Source organism: Chelonus insularis, unplaced genomic scaffold (assembly GCF_013357705.1).
Source record: "Chelonus insularis isolate UGA/USDA-ARS -01 unplaced genomic scaffold, ASM1335770v1 contig_35_pilon, whole genome shotgun sequence".
Classification (NCBI taxonomy): Eukaryota; Metazoa; Arthropoda; class Insecta; order Hymenoptera; family Braconidae; genus Chelonus; species Chelonus insularis.
Window position 1 is genome coordinate 1,659,496 of NW_023276524.1, and position 15,292 is coordinate 1,674,787.

General features: G+C 33.8%; 1 protein-coding gene across 1 annotated transcript; it reads right to left on the bottom strand.

The window, feature by feature from the left end:
• Positions 1–425: 425 nt before the first annotated feature.
• On the bottom strand, positions 426–1,446 carry LOC118067050 (uncharacterized). The gene is made up of 2 exons (XM_035083578.1): positions 492–1,446; positions 426–442 (listed from the first exon to the last, which is right to left on the bottom strand). The coding sequence occupies exons 1-2, from the start codon at positions 1,444–1,446 to the stop codon at positions 426–428; spliced, it is 972 nt and encodes a 323-aa protein (XP_034939469.1).
• Positions 1,447–15,292: the final 13,846 nt, after the last annotated feature.

Sequence of the window (15,292 nt, forward strand, 5' to 3'; positions counted from 1 at the left end):
TCGACATTTTGAATTGTCATATGTACAGTGCATATAATAGGCTACACTACATGGAATATGCTTTTGATTACCTTCATTATCAGGTTCAAGAATACTCTCAAGATCGGCATAGATAGCAAATGGCACAGGCTGTTTAAAATGAAAATTTTTAAATTTTATTTTAACACCTTTTTCCGGAAGTGAAATTCGCGTATCATTCATATTGATACAATCTTTTTGATGATTTTTATATGATTTTTCTATCTTAAAGTGATTTAAACATCTATCACATAAGAATAGTTTGTGTGCATTTTTAGAAATTTGATTTCCAACTAATCTTGAAAGATCCTTTATCAGACAAAAATGAAAAACTGGATTAATATTATTATTTTCATCACCTACTTCTACTCTACTTTGTACCATTAACAGGTGAATACATGGCTCATCTACTTTATAATATTTACTTAAATATAACGGAATAATTTCACAATTATTATCTAAACCATACGTACAGTCATCTAAACCATACACATTTATTGGTAAATCGTTGAGTTTTTCAAATTTTGGAACATCATGTAAGGTTGTGGGACAGTTGATACCCTCACATTTTAACACACTTTTGTAATCAGGATATGAACTTGTTCTTGTTGAATTTACAAAAACAGGATAAAGAGCTGCAGTAACAGCCCAAAAGAAACAACATTGATCGTTGTTTTTAATATTTAGTACTGCTTTTTTTTGTTGTATAAATTTTGGTAGAGGTATAAATGTAGATTGTCCAGCTAATAGAGGTTGATAACGATTAATATTGACTTGCAGATATTCAATTTCTACAAGTGACCAACCAGAATCTCGTTCTTGAAAATCCTCGACTTTTGTTAGTAGTTTGTCAACAACATTTTCCAGAAAATGTTTTTTTATGTCTGTTGACGGCAAAATTGCTTCATTTTTAACATTAAAGTACTTAATTTCTACAACTGTTCCATCATTTGTTTGATTACTGAATTTACAAGCAAGGACAAAGTTCACTTTTAAATTTCCCTCACTTGTTACTATATCTGTCAACTTTTCGGTAATCAGCTTTTCAGCGTCCAATAAGAAGTCTCGTAAATTTAAATGTTGCAAGTTAATGACAACACCAGTGCGAATTCGATTTTGGAAAATATTTTCTAAATCTTTCCATCGAATCAATTGTTCTGTTGATTGAAGGCTTCCTCCAACGATTGAATGATTTATAAACTTTTCATGTAATGTTGCGAGTGCTGCAATTATCGATTGAATTCGTTGTTTTTCACCAACCGATAAACCACTCGATTGCAAATGTCTGTTTAATGTAGTAATATTGTCACTACTAATTCGCACCCACTTATCAATGATTTCACTAGATTCATGATTCAAAGATGGTAGAAGAGTATAAGCCTCCTCCATCATTTTAATTAAATCAGAATAATAGTTTAATGCACTCATTTCTTTCGACTATACTAGACAAACTTCAGATTACAATGATGAAAAAGCGTGTTTGAAAAGATTTATATAGGATTTTGGATGACCTTGTAATGTGGTGCCATAATCCGAAAAAATTTCTTGAAAGTTCGAGAATATCAATTACCAAATTTAACCGTCATTAAATAACGATTTTCTTAAAATGTAGAGAGGGGAAATATTTAAATCAAAAGAAAAATAATTTCAAATTATTTATTGTATTCATTATTTTTGTAACATGAAAATTTTTTTTTAGATTACATTGATTATCGTAAGATTTACATTTCATCAATTGTATCCATTATATTTTTTTGTTTGACATGTAAAATTTTAGATTACATTTCATCATCAACTATGAATTCAAAAGAATTGTTAGCTCCACCATGGTACAACAATGATAATCTGTTGTCAACGGCCAACTCAACCAATTTTTCAAATTCTTTATGATTTTCCAAAATTTTCACCGTTCTTGGAGGTAAAAATATCATGTAGCTATTTTTAACTGTTGCCACAACTTTTGTTCCATACACAGTTTCAAGTTCTTTTAAACCAGTAATTTTATACGTTTTAGACGGTTTTAATGTATCCATCTTTTTGGTTGGTAAGTACGTCTCACACTTGGCAATTTTATTTACTCTTGATAGATCCATTTTTACTGTTTTGAATTATGTATAACAATGTATTTCTCACAGTTTCAATTGATCAGTGATTTTAAACATGAGTTGCATGGGTATAAATACAATTCATCCCCTCCAAAACAAAGATTCCAGAATGTTTCAATTTTTGATGCAATCATAAATTAAAACATGCATAATTAAAACGTTTGCATAATGTTTCATCATCATCCCCCGCTGAAAACTTCCAGAACATGTCAAGGCTGTGAATCAGCCCTGAGATCATTTAAATTTTTGCTTGATTTTTCAAGAAAAAATCTTGAGGGGTTGGCATGATGTTTCATCATCGTTCTTGCTGAAAATTTCAGACTATCGAAAATTACATATAATGAAAAAAAATATAATTTTATAGACAATCGTTGTAGTGATCAAACAATAAAATTAGATATTATAATTTTAAAGTGGGGATAAACATATAAATAGCTGATTTACCAAAAAAACTTTTCAGTTGGGTTTTACATTTTGGCATGTATACAAATTTTTGAGCACATCATGGAAATGATATTGGATGTTCAAGGTTTCAAGCAGCCAAATAATCAGTTTTTAGTGAAAGAATTGGCGACTATTACAATCCAAGATAATAGTGATGGTATGGAAGACATTTCAGTGATAATTTTTAAACCGCCATATCAGTGGGAATATTTACCTGAAAAATATAAATGCATAAATTCGTGGTTGATACGTAATTATCATGGCATTCCATGGAAATCTGGAACAATACCATATGATAAACTTCCATACATTCTTCGTGTACTTGTTAAAGATCGAGACCGTATTTACGTGAAAGGAGATGAAAAGAAAAAATGGTTAGAAAGTTTAATTGACAACTCAAAAGTTGTAATTAATTTGGATGAGCTTGGATGTCCTTCGCTACATGTTCTGGATATGAATCATCTAAGAGATTGTGGGGTGCATAATGGAGAAAATAAAAAATGTGCAGAAAAGAATGTAAAAATTCTAAAAGCATGGTATATGGTGAATTTTCATGAAAAAACCCCATTTGAGAAGTCATTCAAATTGTATTGTTTATTAAAAAATATAACAAAAATGTCAAGTGAAGATATTGCTTGTCTTCCAAAGTATTTTTTCTTGAAGATTGTTCCAGAATACATCGACGATATTTGGGATAAATTACCGGAACATTTACAACTCGATAGAGATATCTTATTGCATCGTAAATGTTACAAACATTACATGTCATTAGATCATACAAGAACATTGAGAATTAATTGTATTGATTGTAAAAAAGAAAAATTCATTCATTCAAATACATAAAATAAAAATGTATAATTTTTATTTCTTAAATAAAAATTCTTTCTCAAGATAAAAATCTTATTATTATTGTTAAAGAAGTCATTTAACGTAAATAATTATAAATCATAGTTCAGAAAATATAAAATGAAAAAGATAATAATTTTTCGTTTCAATAATTTTTTTACATTTAAAATACGTTTAGTTATGATTACTCATACAGTAAATAAAATATTTCAATTGATTATTCATAATATGTATTCTGTCTTACTTCAATAAGTAACAGAGAATGAGAGCATAAACAAAGTGAAAAAGAGATAAGGGTGAGGAAAATATGATGCAGTCGACCGACTGAGTCAAACGTTAACGTTTCTAAATGAAATGAAATAAGTCGATTATTTTTCGACACATGGCCCTTTCAACTCTTGCATGAATCACAGCTTCTTAGCGGAGAATAAAAGTATAGACAAAGTGAGGAAGCGGTGGCGGAGCGAGGAAAAGAAGATAGCAGAGGCATGAGCGACAAAGAAAACGCGTTTAATTAAAAATCCAATCGAAAAAATATGTGTCTAAAATTATTTATCCATAGTAGAGATCGTTTACAAACTATTTTAATAATTAAAAAGAAAAAATGTCATTTATAAATTTTTTTTTAGTGAGAATTTTTTCTTGTTGTCAAATTCTTTTCTTTATCTGTAATTTGATGCTGAGTGATGTGATCAAGGCCTCTCTATATAGATTTAAATCAATATCGTTCAATGATTTTTTCACCATTGGCCTCTTTCGAAAAATATAAACATTTAGCCATGGTGTATGATGCATAGGACAAAATATTTCAGTTCATTTTCGACAGTCAAACTGATCAAACCATACCAAGTAAGTAGTGACTTTTGCTTCATTCAAGTATAAAAAGTGTGTTTTTTTTTAATTTTTATGCATTAATATAATTATTTATTGAGTGTAATTGTGAATTTTATAAATTGTTAAATGATAATTTATCAAGTGGGAGAATTTTTCTTTTTTTAAGTTTGAAAACAATCTATCATAATCGTTATTACTTTTTAGAAAAAGATGTGCACTTTTATTTTTCCGGAGGCCTGGTTCGACCTACCGATCACCCTCCTAGAAATTATTATTCTAATGACACTTGAAGATCATTGGGAAGAGACGGGAGGGATAGAAGGCGCTACCCTTACACTTTGTGGCGTAACGGCTACCTGCCTAACGTTCCCCGGTAACGTCATATGGTTCCGGATAGAAGGAGACATCTCCGTCGTGCCACCACCTCTAAGCCAAGAAATCATCACTGTCGAAGACAGTGATAGTGAGGTAGAAGTTCTACCTCCTTCTCCAGCGACTGTGTCATCGGAGGATAGTGAGGTAGAATTTCTACCTCCTTCACCTCCAACAATTGATGACGATGATAATTATGATGATGATTCCACTGACTATGATGATGGTTATGATACTGTAAGTCTTGTTTTATGATTAGTTTTTCTAGTTTTACTTATATGAAAAAAGTTATTAAAGCAAATAATTTTGATTCTTACAGGTAGATTAATGCTACTTGGGAACCATCATTCAAGGGATCATTATTTTTTTATAAAAAAGAAAAAATATATTATAATTTTTTTTAATAAAAAAAAAAAAAAATTGACTTGAAAGAGAAATTGTTTTTACTCTAAAACGTTTTCCCAATCATCTAACATCCTTGAGACACATCATCGCCATTTTTTTTCTACGGTTATTTTTTTTTGCTGATAATTATAATATTATCGCTGAAGATAATTTATCACCAATCAGGATCGGTAAAAAAAAAAAATCGCTGCCGATAATTTATCAGTGTCGATAACTTATCGCGGTCGGTAACTTATCGTCAAAGTTATCGCGGTCGGTAATTAGTGCGGATCAGAACCCACTTTTTTGACTTGGCCGGTATTGCAGAGTGATCCAGAACCGGCCCTGCTTATCTACTTTCAAACATCCAATTCCTCATAGATACAGGTGCTGATGTTTCAAAGATTCCATCTACTTCTCAAGACAGAACAAGAGCTGTTGGTCATCAGCTATATGCAGCTAACAAACCTATACAAACCTTTGGAGAACGTGCTCTCATTCTTAATCTTGGTCTCCGTCGATCTATCAATTGGATCTTCACTATAGCTGACCTACTATACCCTATCATTGGTGCTGATCTCATGTATAAATATGGCTACTTAGTTGATCTTCGTAATGCTCGTCTAATTGATCTAGAAACCGAATGTTTTTCTTCAGGCATAATTGTCAATGTTCCTGTACTTTCAATATCAGCTTTCAACGAGAATTAAGTGTTTACTCAAGAACTCAAGAAATTCCCTGAATTATTGGGTAATCCATCGAATCTTTCTGCTGCTAAACACTCAGTACGCCATCATGTTGTAACTGAAGGGCCACCTTGCTCTGCCAAAGTCAGACCACTAAGACCAGAACTACTAGAACAAGCAAAAAAAGAGTTTCAGCTCATGATGAATTTAGGAGTGGCCAGACCTTCATTTAGCAAATGGACAAGTCCTCTACATATGGCTCCGAAAAATGGTGGAGATTAGCGACCATGCGGTGACTATCGTAAACTTAACAGTATTACAGTTTTTGATCGTTATCCTCTCGCATTACTACATGATTATGCACCTATTATTGCTGGAAAAAAGATTTTCTCCAAGTTGGATCTGATAAATGCCTTCTATCACATACCTGTTGCTGAAGAAGATATTAAAAAGACTGCAGTTATCACACCATTTAGACTTTTTGAATCTGTTTGTATGCCCTTCGGCTTAAAAAATGCAGCACAGACATTTCAAAGGTTTATTAATCAAGTTTTACAAGGTCTCGATTTCGTATTTGCATTTGTCGACGACATTCTCGTAGTTTCACATTCCATAGACGAACATCTACAACACTTACGTACTGTCTTTCAACGCCTAAAAGATTACTGTCTATGTATTAATGCAGATAAATGTATTTTTGGAGCTGAAGCCGTTGATTTCCTTGGACATAGAATAAGTGCTGAAGACGTATCTCCTCTGCCAGACCGAGTACTAACTCTTTTGGATCACAAAAGACCTGAAACTCTTGTAGATCTAAGACGCTTCCTTGGTGCAATTAACTTTTATCGTCGTCACATTAAAAATGCCGCTACTGCTCAAGCACCGCTTCATACTTTATAAAAAGAGGCAAAGAAAAACGACCAACGAGCAGTCCCGTGGACTGATAAGACCATTCAAGCGTTCGAAAAAGTCAAACAGCAAATCGCTAAGATCGCTCTCCTAACACATCCGTCACCTTCAGCTGAAATACGTCTTGTCACGGATGCCTTAAGTACTGCTATAGGTGCTGCTCTTGAACAAAAGACCAACGACCAATGGCAACCTCTCGGATTTTTCTCGAAGAAGCTATCTACATCTCAACAAAAATATAGTACTTACCATAGAGAATTGACAGCAGTCTACGAAGTTATATAACACTTCCAGCACTGGCTTAAAGGTCATGATTTCTCTGTCTATACTGACCATAAACCTTTAACATTTGCCTTCAATCAGCGATCTGATAAAATTTCTTCCCCAGTTCAAACTCGACAACTTTCATACATCAGTCAATTTACAACGAATATACGATACGTAGAAGGTACAGACAACTGCGTTGCTGACGCTTTATCTAGAATTGATACACTCAGACTACCTACTGTCATCAACTTCGACGAGTTGGCACAATTGCAAACCACTGATGAAGAGCTTCAAGAAATCTTACAGGATAATCAAACATCATTGAAGTTACAAAAACTTACATATGGTCCTGAACGAAAAGAAATCTACTGTGATGTATATGCTGAAGATATTAGACCTTTTATGCCAGAACAATTACGCCGCCGAGTCTTCGATATTTTTTACAACATGAGTCATCCTAGGGGTCGGATCATTAACTAAATCATCTCACAACGATATGTTTGGCCGTCTATGAACAGAGACATTATACTTAAATTAAATTGATTAAATTGATTTATCAAAAAATCAAACTTTTCGTAGTGCTCCTGCAAAACATCCATTCCATTCGACTAGCGCACTCACACGAGTGAGCTGGTGACTCGCCCCACCATGTCTCCTACCTTCACGCCGTACGGCCGGCAAGGAAGCCGCTGGAGGACTGTGTGGATCAGTCTTTAGTTAGTTAGATTTTATGAAATACGCAATTAACACCTTTGTATTCAATAATTAATAATTTAAATAAATATATTAGTTTATGTATATATGTGTTAAATACTTATTAGTAGGAGTTAAATAATCCCTACACTGAGATAACTCTTAACGCCACCTGCCTCTGGACATCAAACAAGCCACTGCAGCCGCTGTAGTTGAGTTTATTATAACACTTTTCAAGTATATTCAACATAATTACGAGGGAATTTTTTATTCTGAATTATGCCTTTTATGTTCTAATTACAATATGAAAATAAAGTAAATTTAGTATAAACATCAGTACTTTTTATTTGATCTCTAATGGATTAATGTCGTATGTTCTGGTAACTTGATTCTCAGAAGATTATCGTACATCCCCACAAGAATGGGCCGAGCACCGACCTCTGTGGAACTCCAGCTGTCACCTGGTACTCCTCCACCCCCCTTTCCGTCTGAACCAACTAGTACTGTTAAATGTATTCTTCACATCCAGCGTCACAATGGCGCTTGCTCCAACTATCCTTCGCCTTCCTTCCTCTACTGTAGCTTCTCTTGCGCCATCTGATTCTACTAAGGCTTCCTCTCGTCTCTCCCTAACTCTTTCAACCAGGTTCTTTTTCTTCAGCTTCTTCACCGCCCATGCGGTGATATTTCAGTATTGTGCTGCTGTCCTGCTTAGCCTTTTATCTTCTGAAATCCGAATATTAAAGACAATGCATTGGTGATCACTCCCCGTCTATACCTCCAACACCTTCCAACCCGTAGCGCTGTTAAGTAGGCTCTCTGACACCATTGTAATGTTGACAATAGACCCGGTACCTCTTCACCTGAAAGTTAAAGCTGCTTCTTGGTTCCGGATCACTAGGCCCTCCTTAATCGTCGGGTCACCTATCACCTCCCCTCTTTTATCCATCATGCTTGAACCCCAAGACGTTGATTTGGCGTTCATATCTCCCGCCACTACTTCAAGCTTCCTGTTGAAAGATGCCCTAGAAATGTTCGGCGAGAAATAGCACGTATAGTACATAATACTGTTCACTTCAATTCCCACAAGCCCTTTTCTGTCTCTATTACTCGCCCTAGGATCAAGTTGAGGTTGAAGACTGCCACTGCTGCCCAGCCAGTCTTATCCTGGAACCAAGAACACTCGTTCCATCTAGTGTACTGCTCGCTGATCACTGCAATGTCAATTCGGAAATCCTATATCGACTAACGCAGCAGGTCCTGGGCCTTCCTGCGTCTCCCTAGATCTACAGTAACTTCAGATAGCCTTTTGATGAATGCTTCTCCTTTAGGTGTCAACGCACGTCCTACTTCCAATAAGATGCTTACCGCTCGTCTCGTCCACCTCTGCTTCTCTACAATTTATACAGCACGTGACGATTTTAACTTTTTCAACTCTTGAATCTCTAATTTTTGTCTTAATACCTAACACTGAAGGGTTTTAACTTGATAAGATAATTTATTAAAACGATCAAGCATAACAGTTCGCAATTCATTTATAGCTGAAGAAAAACTAAATATTTAGTTTCTCTAAATATCTAAATTAAAGAGGCAATTAAAAATAATCTTATAAGAATGTTTTACCAATAATTACATCATCCAACTTGTCTTTTTTTCTATGCCTCGCCGATCGTGCATTGGTAGCTTTTGATTTAGTTTCGTTAAGATGAATCATGAATACATATCAATGTTCTATTTAGAAAATTATCAATTAAAAAAAAAACTATAAATCGTGAAAATACTGTTATCATTAAAGAGCGACAGAGAAATGCATTTTTAAAATAAAAAAATTTCTTCTAAGTGGATACATTCACATATTGGGAAACTAAAAAATGAATTAAATGAGTATTACTTACTAGTATCCTTTGCAGCAAAATGTTCTTGACATTCAGACAAAAGTTTTTCCTGTACCTTTTGCACCCTTTGAACGGTATTGCTCTTCGATATTTTTTTGCATCACCTCTTCATCAGCATCATTATCAGTGATGAACGCGAAACACTTATCTTTGAGCGTATCTAATTTTTTTAGACCAGTGCTATATGTATCTGTTGACACATGTCAACGTTTGAGTAAACTGACCGTTTAAGGATAGGGATGAGTGTGCCGGAACAGAGATAATGGTGAAGTCAGATGTTGTAAAAATATAAAATTCTTTACTAAGTAGCACTAACAACTACACTATACACCGTACAAGATTTTAGTTGCTGTATAATAATAACGAATGTGTCTGGAATAAACTAAAAGTCACTTGGAATCACTTGATTCCCACTAAAATGTCTAAATACAACTCAACTTGGGCTGTTTGGTATTATTGACCTCCCACACGAGCTCAGCACGCTTCTCAAGTTGAGCAAGAATATAATTGTGCACGTGACGTTAGCCTAACAATGCAATGCAAATTGAATTCAACTTGATATCTGAATTTACTTTGAATTGTCTGGAAATATTTATTGAATTAACTATAAGATGAACTGGTGAATGTTTCTGTTGATTCAGAATAGCACTAGTACCGAAGATTGACTCAAAACTTAAAGATTTTTCAGAAAAGAATTCGAATGGCGTCTACACGTGAATGAGAAGCAAAAAAGAATGGCGACAGGAACTTCATTGGTTAAGATGGAGACTGAAAATTAGTCAATAGGTAAAATTGATGATTTTACCTGTTTTACGCCGAAATTAGTCAGATTTTTCTTTGATTGTGGATTTACTTTTGCTTTTCTCCTACAAACTTGAGTTCACCTGATTTTATTCTCATTTCCATCTATTTTTCTCCGCTTGTTTTTATTTTGTCTCATTGTCTCCTTTTTATTTTATATATAATCGAGTGTGTAACTTAAGATTTAATATAACAGCCATATTCTTAAAGTCGGAATGGCGTAGTGGCCACATGTTGGACTAGGATTCTAAGCGTCGCAAGTTCAAATTCAGATGAAAAAAAATATTTTGTGTCACTTTTCTCAATATTCTTCTCGATGAGTTCATGAGCATGATCTTTTTGATGGTCGTAAGTGGAAGCAATAGCACAATTCAACGAGAATCGTAGATTTAATTGATATAAATTTTGAGAATCCATACAATGAAACAAATAAGCGAATAACAATAATTTTTATAATCAATTTCGTTATTAGTATTGGCTACTGCTATTTTTCATCATATTTTATTTAGGGAATTACTCATTAATTTTTTATTAAATATAGTTTTATATTCAATACATGTATTTGTGAAGAATAAATAATTGTACTAATCATGGCCTTATTTATCCTTAATCTGTCAGTTCGAAGGAAAAAAACGGATGAAAAAAAGATCTGTTTTTCTCCGTATTATTGAAAATCGCGGAGAAAAACTAACTTAAATATTCCGTGGTATCAAGAATAAAACATGAGTTTTTCAGAATAAATTCAGTCTCCATCAAAAAGTCGTAAAACCGATGAAATTTTTCGACTCGGGTGATTAAACAAGTAAATACTTATTATATAATATTCTTAAACATATGCTTATCATTTAAATGTTTTTTTTACGTGTTGACAAATGTCAATCTTGAATTAACCTAACCGTTTAAGGATAGGAATGAGTGTACCGGAACAGAGCTAATTAGGTACTCAGGTGTTATAAAAAATATAATATTCTTTGTTTTACCACTAACAATGAATAATATACACTGTACAACTTTTACTTCACTCTAAAACTCAATGAATGTCAATTGGAAGCCCAGAATGTTACTTAAATATTAACTGAATCATAATTGAATTTCCAAAAAAGATAACAAAACTTGATGTGTTCGGTATTATTGACCTAATCCACGAGCTCAACAAACTCTTCAAGTTTATTTGAATAATGATTGTGCCCGTGGCGTTAACCTAACAATGCAATGCAAAAAGAATTTTTATTTTATAACTTAGATACCCTGTGAATTGTTCTTAAATAATTATTGATGTAATTATAGAATGAACAGGTGAATGTTTCTGTTGATTCAGAGTTGCGCTAGCACTAATGATTGACTTAGAAAAAGTAGATTTTTTAGGAAAGAATTAGAATGGCGTGTGAAAAAAGAGTGGTGACAGGAACTGTATTAGTCAAAATGGACGTTGACTTTTAGTCAATTGAGTGACTAGATTCAGAATTATTGATTATCTGGTCGATCGGTTATCGATCTAGTCTCAAGATGGCCGCCGAAGTTCCTGTTAGCTGGCAATTCAAACTTAAGAAATAATAACCCTCAACAGTGCGCATAAACAGAATTAAACTTTTCCACACAATTTTGGTGTCTACAACGGCACTCAGTATATATTAAAGATTTATGTTTTAATTTTGTATGATTCGTCAAGTGCTGTAAGACTTGATAAGTAAATGAACAAAATAGACACAAAAACATTTTTTAAGTAAAGAAATGAAAAAAAATCAGGAATAATGATTTCTAATTAGAAATAGCTGAATAAAGTTTGTTTTTTAATCTTTCAATGATATAACTGACATAAGAAATTATTTTATTGTCATTTGTTTTGAAAATAAATGGTTCTTGCTGCAAGATTGACCATATATCTCGATTTTCAATGGGGTACAAAATGTGAAACACATGAAATGAGTACATACAGAGTTTAACCGCTTCGAGAGTACACTTGACTTGGTATACACACGTACGCTAATGTAATTTTAGTTTCGTCTTCACCAACCACTATGGCTTAGTGATCCCCCGCGTTTTCTTATCGCAATAATTTGATTGTGTTGAACTACCTCTAAATCATCTGATTTTTGTAAATGTAAAGTATTTTTTACTCTATTAATTTTTTTTATTTAAGAAATATATAAATCATTCATTCACTATATTTATACATTGGGAGTATACCTACATATATCATAGAAAAATTGTGGCCACGAGAGAGAGGTCCGCGTTAGAGGCATTTGGGTAAGACTGATTAAGAAGAGGCTAGAAATCGAGTTAAAATGTGCGAAAAACGGAATGAGGGGCGTGGCCTATTCTGTTTCTCGATAAGTACTTCATAAATAAATCTCGTTTTGCATTTAAATGAAGGTTAACAGTCATTATTAATTGTGTATTGAAAATTATTCCGGAATGTTAAATAGTTATCGAGATATTTGCAATTAAACATTGCGTCGTCACGTCACGCGTGAACTTTTCAGTATAGAGTAGCGTGTTACTCAGCACTGTGAATATAAGCCGCGAGTGCGCGCTAGTTTGACGAAGAGCAATAGATGGATAAGAGGCAGAATGAGCAGGTGACGTGGCGCCGAGTATCTACCGCTATTCTACATTTGCAGATATTTAATGATCTTTGTTATCGTCCTGAGTGACTGGTGGAGGCCATACCCTTGTACAGCTCTAGGTGTGATGATGTTTCGATCTAATTCGATCCACTCCAATATCAGGATGGGCAAGATGGTGTAGCTCATAAAATTGATAACAGTCGGAGTGTTCAGTGTGATAGCAGGAAGCCAAGAGCGCGAAAGTACACCGCTTGGGTTCGAGATGACCATGCGGTGTCCCCCTACTCTGATGACAATCAAAGGCGTCACCCCTAGTAATTAGGGCACTGAATTTCAAATAGGTCGCAGACCTTGAGCACATTACAAATTGTTATTGACTATTATAGCGTCTTTAATGCTATATTCTTAATCCTGACACGAGTTTGAAATACTTTCATTGCTAATTGTGTTTTTTTAAAATGGTATAATTTATAAATGGCAAAGTTCAGGTCGTTTTCCATTTTTGCTAGTTTTTTGGTTCTCCAAAAAAAATGGCTCGACCGATTTTGCTGAAAATTTTATCAGTTTTAAGTTACGTAATTACACGTCGAATGCAATTGGTCCTACGTCGATATCAATTTTTGTTCTCGAGATAATTGACCAGGAAAATTCCCACTAGGACGTTAATAAAAAACGAGAAGGTATCACGAATATGAAAATTGTTATTACATGCTGGTTGTCATGTGATATGAAGCCTCTCATGTCATGTCTTTATCATCAAAACAATTGATCTTCTACTTATATTAGAATTTCCTTTTTTATATAGTGTAACTTGCGCACTATTTCATAAGTTAATTAATAATGTTTATGATGCAACAGTGAGCCAATACTGCAACCATCAAATCAGATATAAGCCATTCAAACCACATGATAGCTTACAAAAAAGAGAATGAAAAATCATTCTTTTTCTTGAATCAAAAAAATGATTTACTTTTTTCTATGTTATGCATTATGAATAAAAAAAATTATATCGGTTTCAATGAATGCACGATTTATTCGGAATTACAATTTTTTTATTCAACAAATTTAATCTTTTAGAAGAAGAAGAGCGGCTTTCGTTTCTATTTCCAAATTCAAAGGAATCTATTCTTTATTTTCCCAACGCATGTCTAATAGCAGCGAGTTAAATTTTTTCTATTTTATCTGTTTTTGTTTTCTGAGTCGGTATGTATATGAAACACCCATAATCCATCAAGGATCGAACAAAACTCTTATACAAAATTAACAACATTTCAGTATTAGCACCTCACTAAGTACTACACAAGAATTTAACAATGTTTAAGGATTTATTACCTTTTTAAGTGTTTCGCATAAATGAGTATCAAAGGACATGTCATAGTTAAAGAAAATTTCAAGAAAGCGAGCACTAGGAATTGACAATATCGTTATCCTTAATATTAAAATTCCCAGGTTGTATTTTTCTCTTACTCGAACATCTAAGAAAGCCGCAAATACATCTTTTCCACTCGAAAAAGCATTCTCAATGGTTAGTTTGAGATTAGTTGAGTTATTATAACAAGACCTCCCTTTTCGAAAGCCAGACTGACTGTGATAAAAAATGCCATTATGTTCAGCCCACCATTGCGACCGGTTTCTAACGAGTGTTTCTAATAGCTTGCAAATACAGGACGTCAGAGTTATGGGTCTGACACTCTGTCCATTTGGTTTGTTAATGAAATGGATGAACACTTTCCTCCATTTAAATGGATAGCAAGACGTGTCATACATCTCGGTAAAAATATCTAGCAAAATTAGTTTAAATTGAATCAGTAGAGCCTTAAGGATTTCAAAATCAATACCATCTAACCCAGGAGAGGAATTAATATTTTTACATTCCAGATCAATATTAAATTCAGAAAAATCAAAATGGAAGTCGAAGAAAGAGTTGAGCACACATTAAGCTATCTACTCAGGGTTAGTACTTGACCAGGCTGGGCTAACTTTATCTAGGGCTATCTTAAGTTTATCTGAACATTAGTTATAGTCTTTGATATAGGAGCAAATTGTCTGAAACACATCTTTTTGTTTAATCTAAAAATTCTTCTAGCCCAAACTTTCTTATACGCGTAGAAATCAATTGCCTCATTAGTGTAGTCCCACTTCCTGAAGGCTACCCTTCTCAATCTCTTAACTTTACTACACCCTGAATCCAACCGAGAAACAGAATGGTTTATTTGTGGTGTAGATGACTTAATGGCAATGGAAGACCATCATTGGAAAAAAAATTGAGAGTAACAATCATTAAGGTGTTTTCCAAATTTGCTCTAATTTGTGTTCACAGGTTTCAGTTTGAAACGTGAGTTTGAGGCGTGATATTATGCACGAGCAACTCGAGGACACAAGATGCCGAGTTTGCCACGGTGATGTAGATGAGACGCTTTTTCATGTGTTATCGGCTTGTCCGATATTAGCGTGCTCAGCCTACATTCACC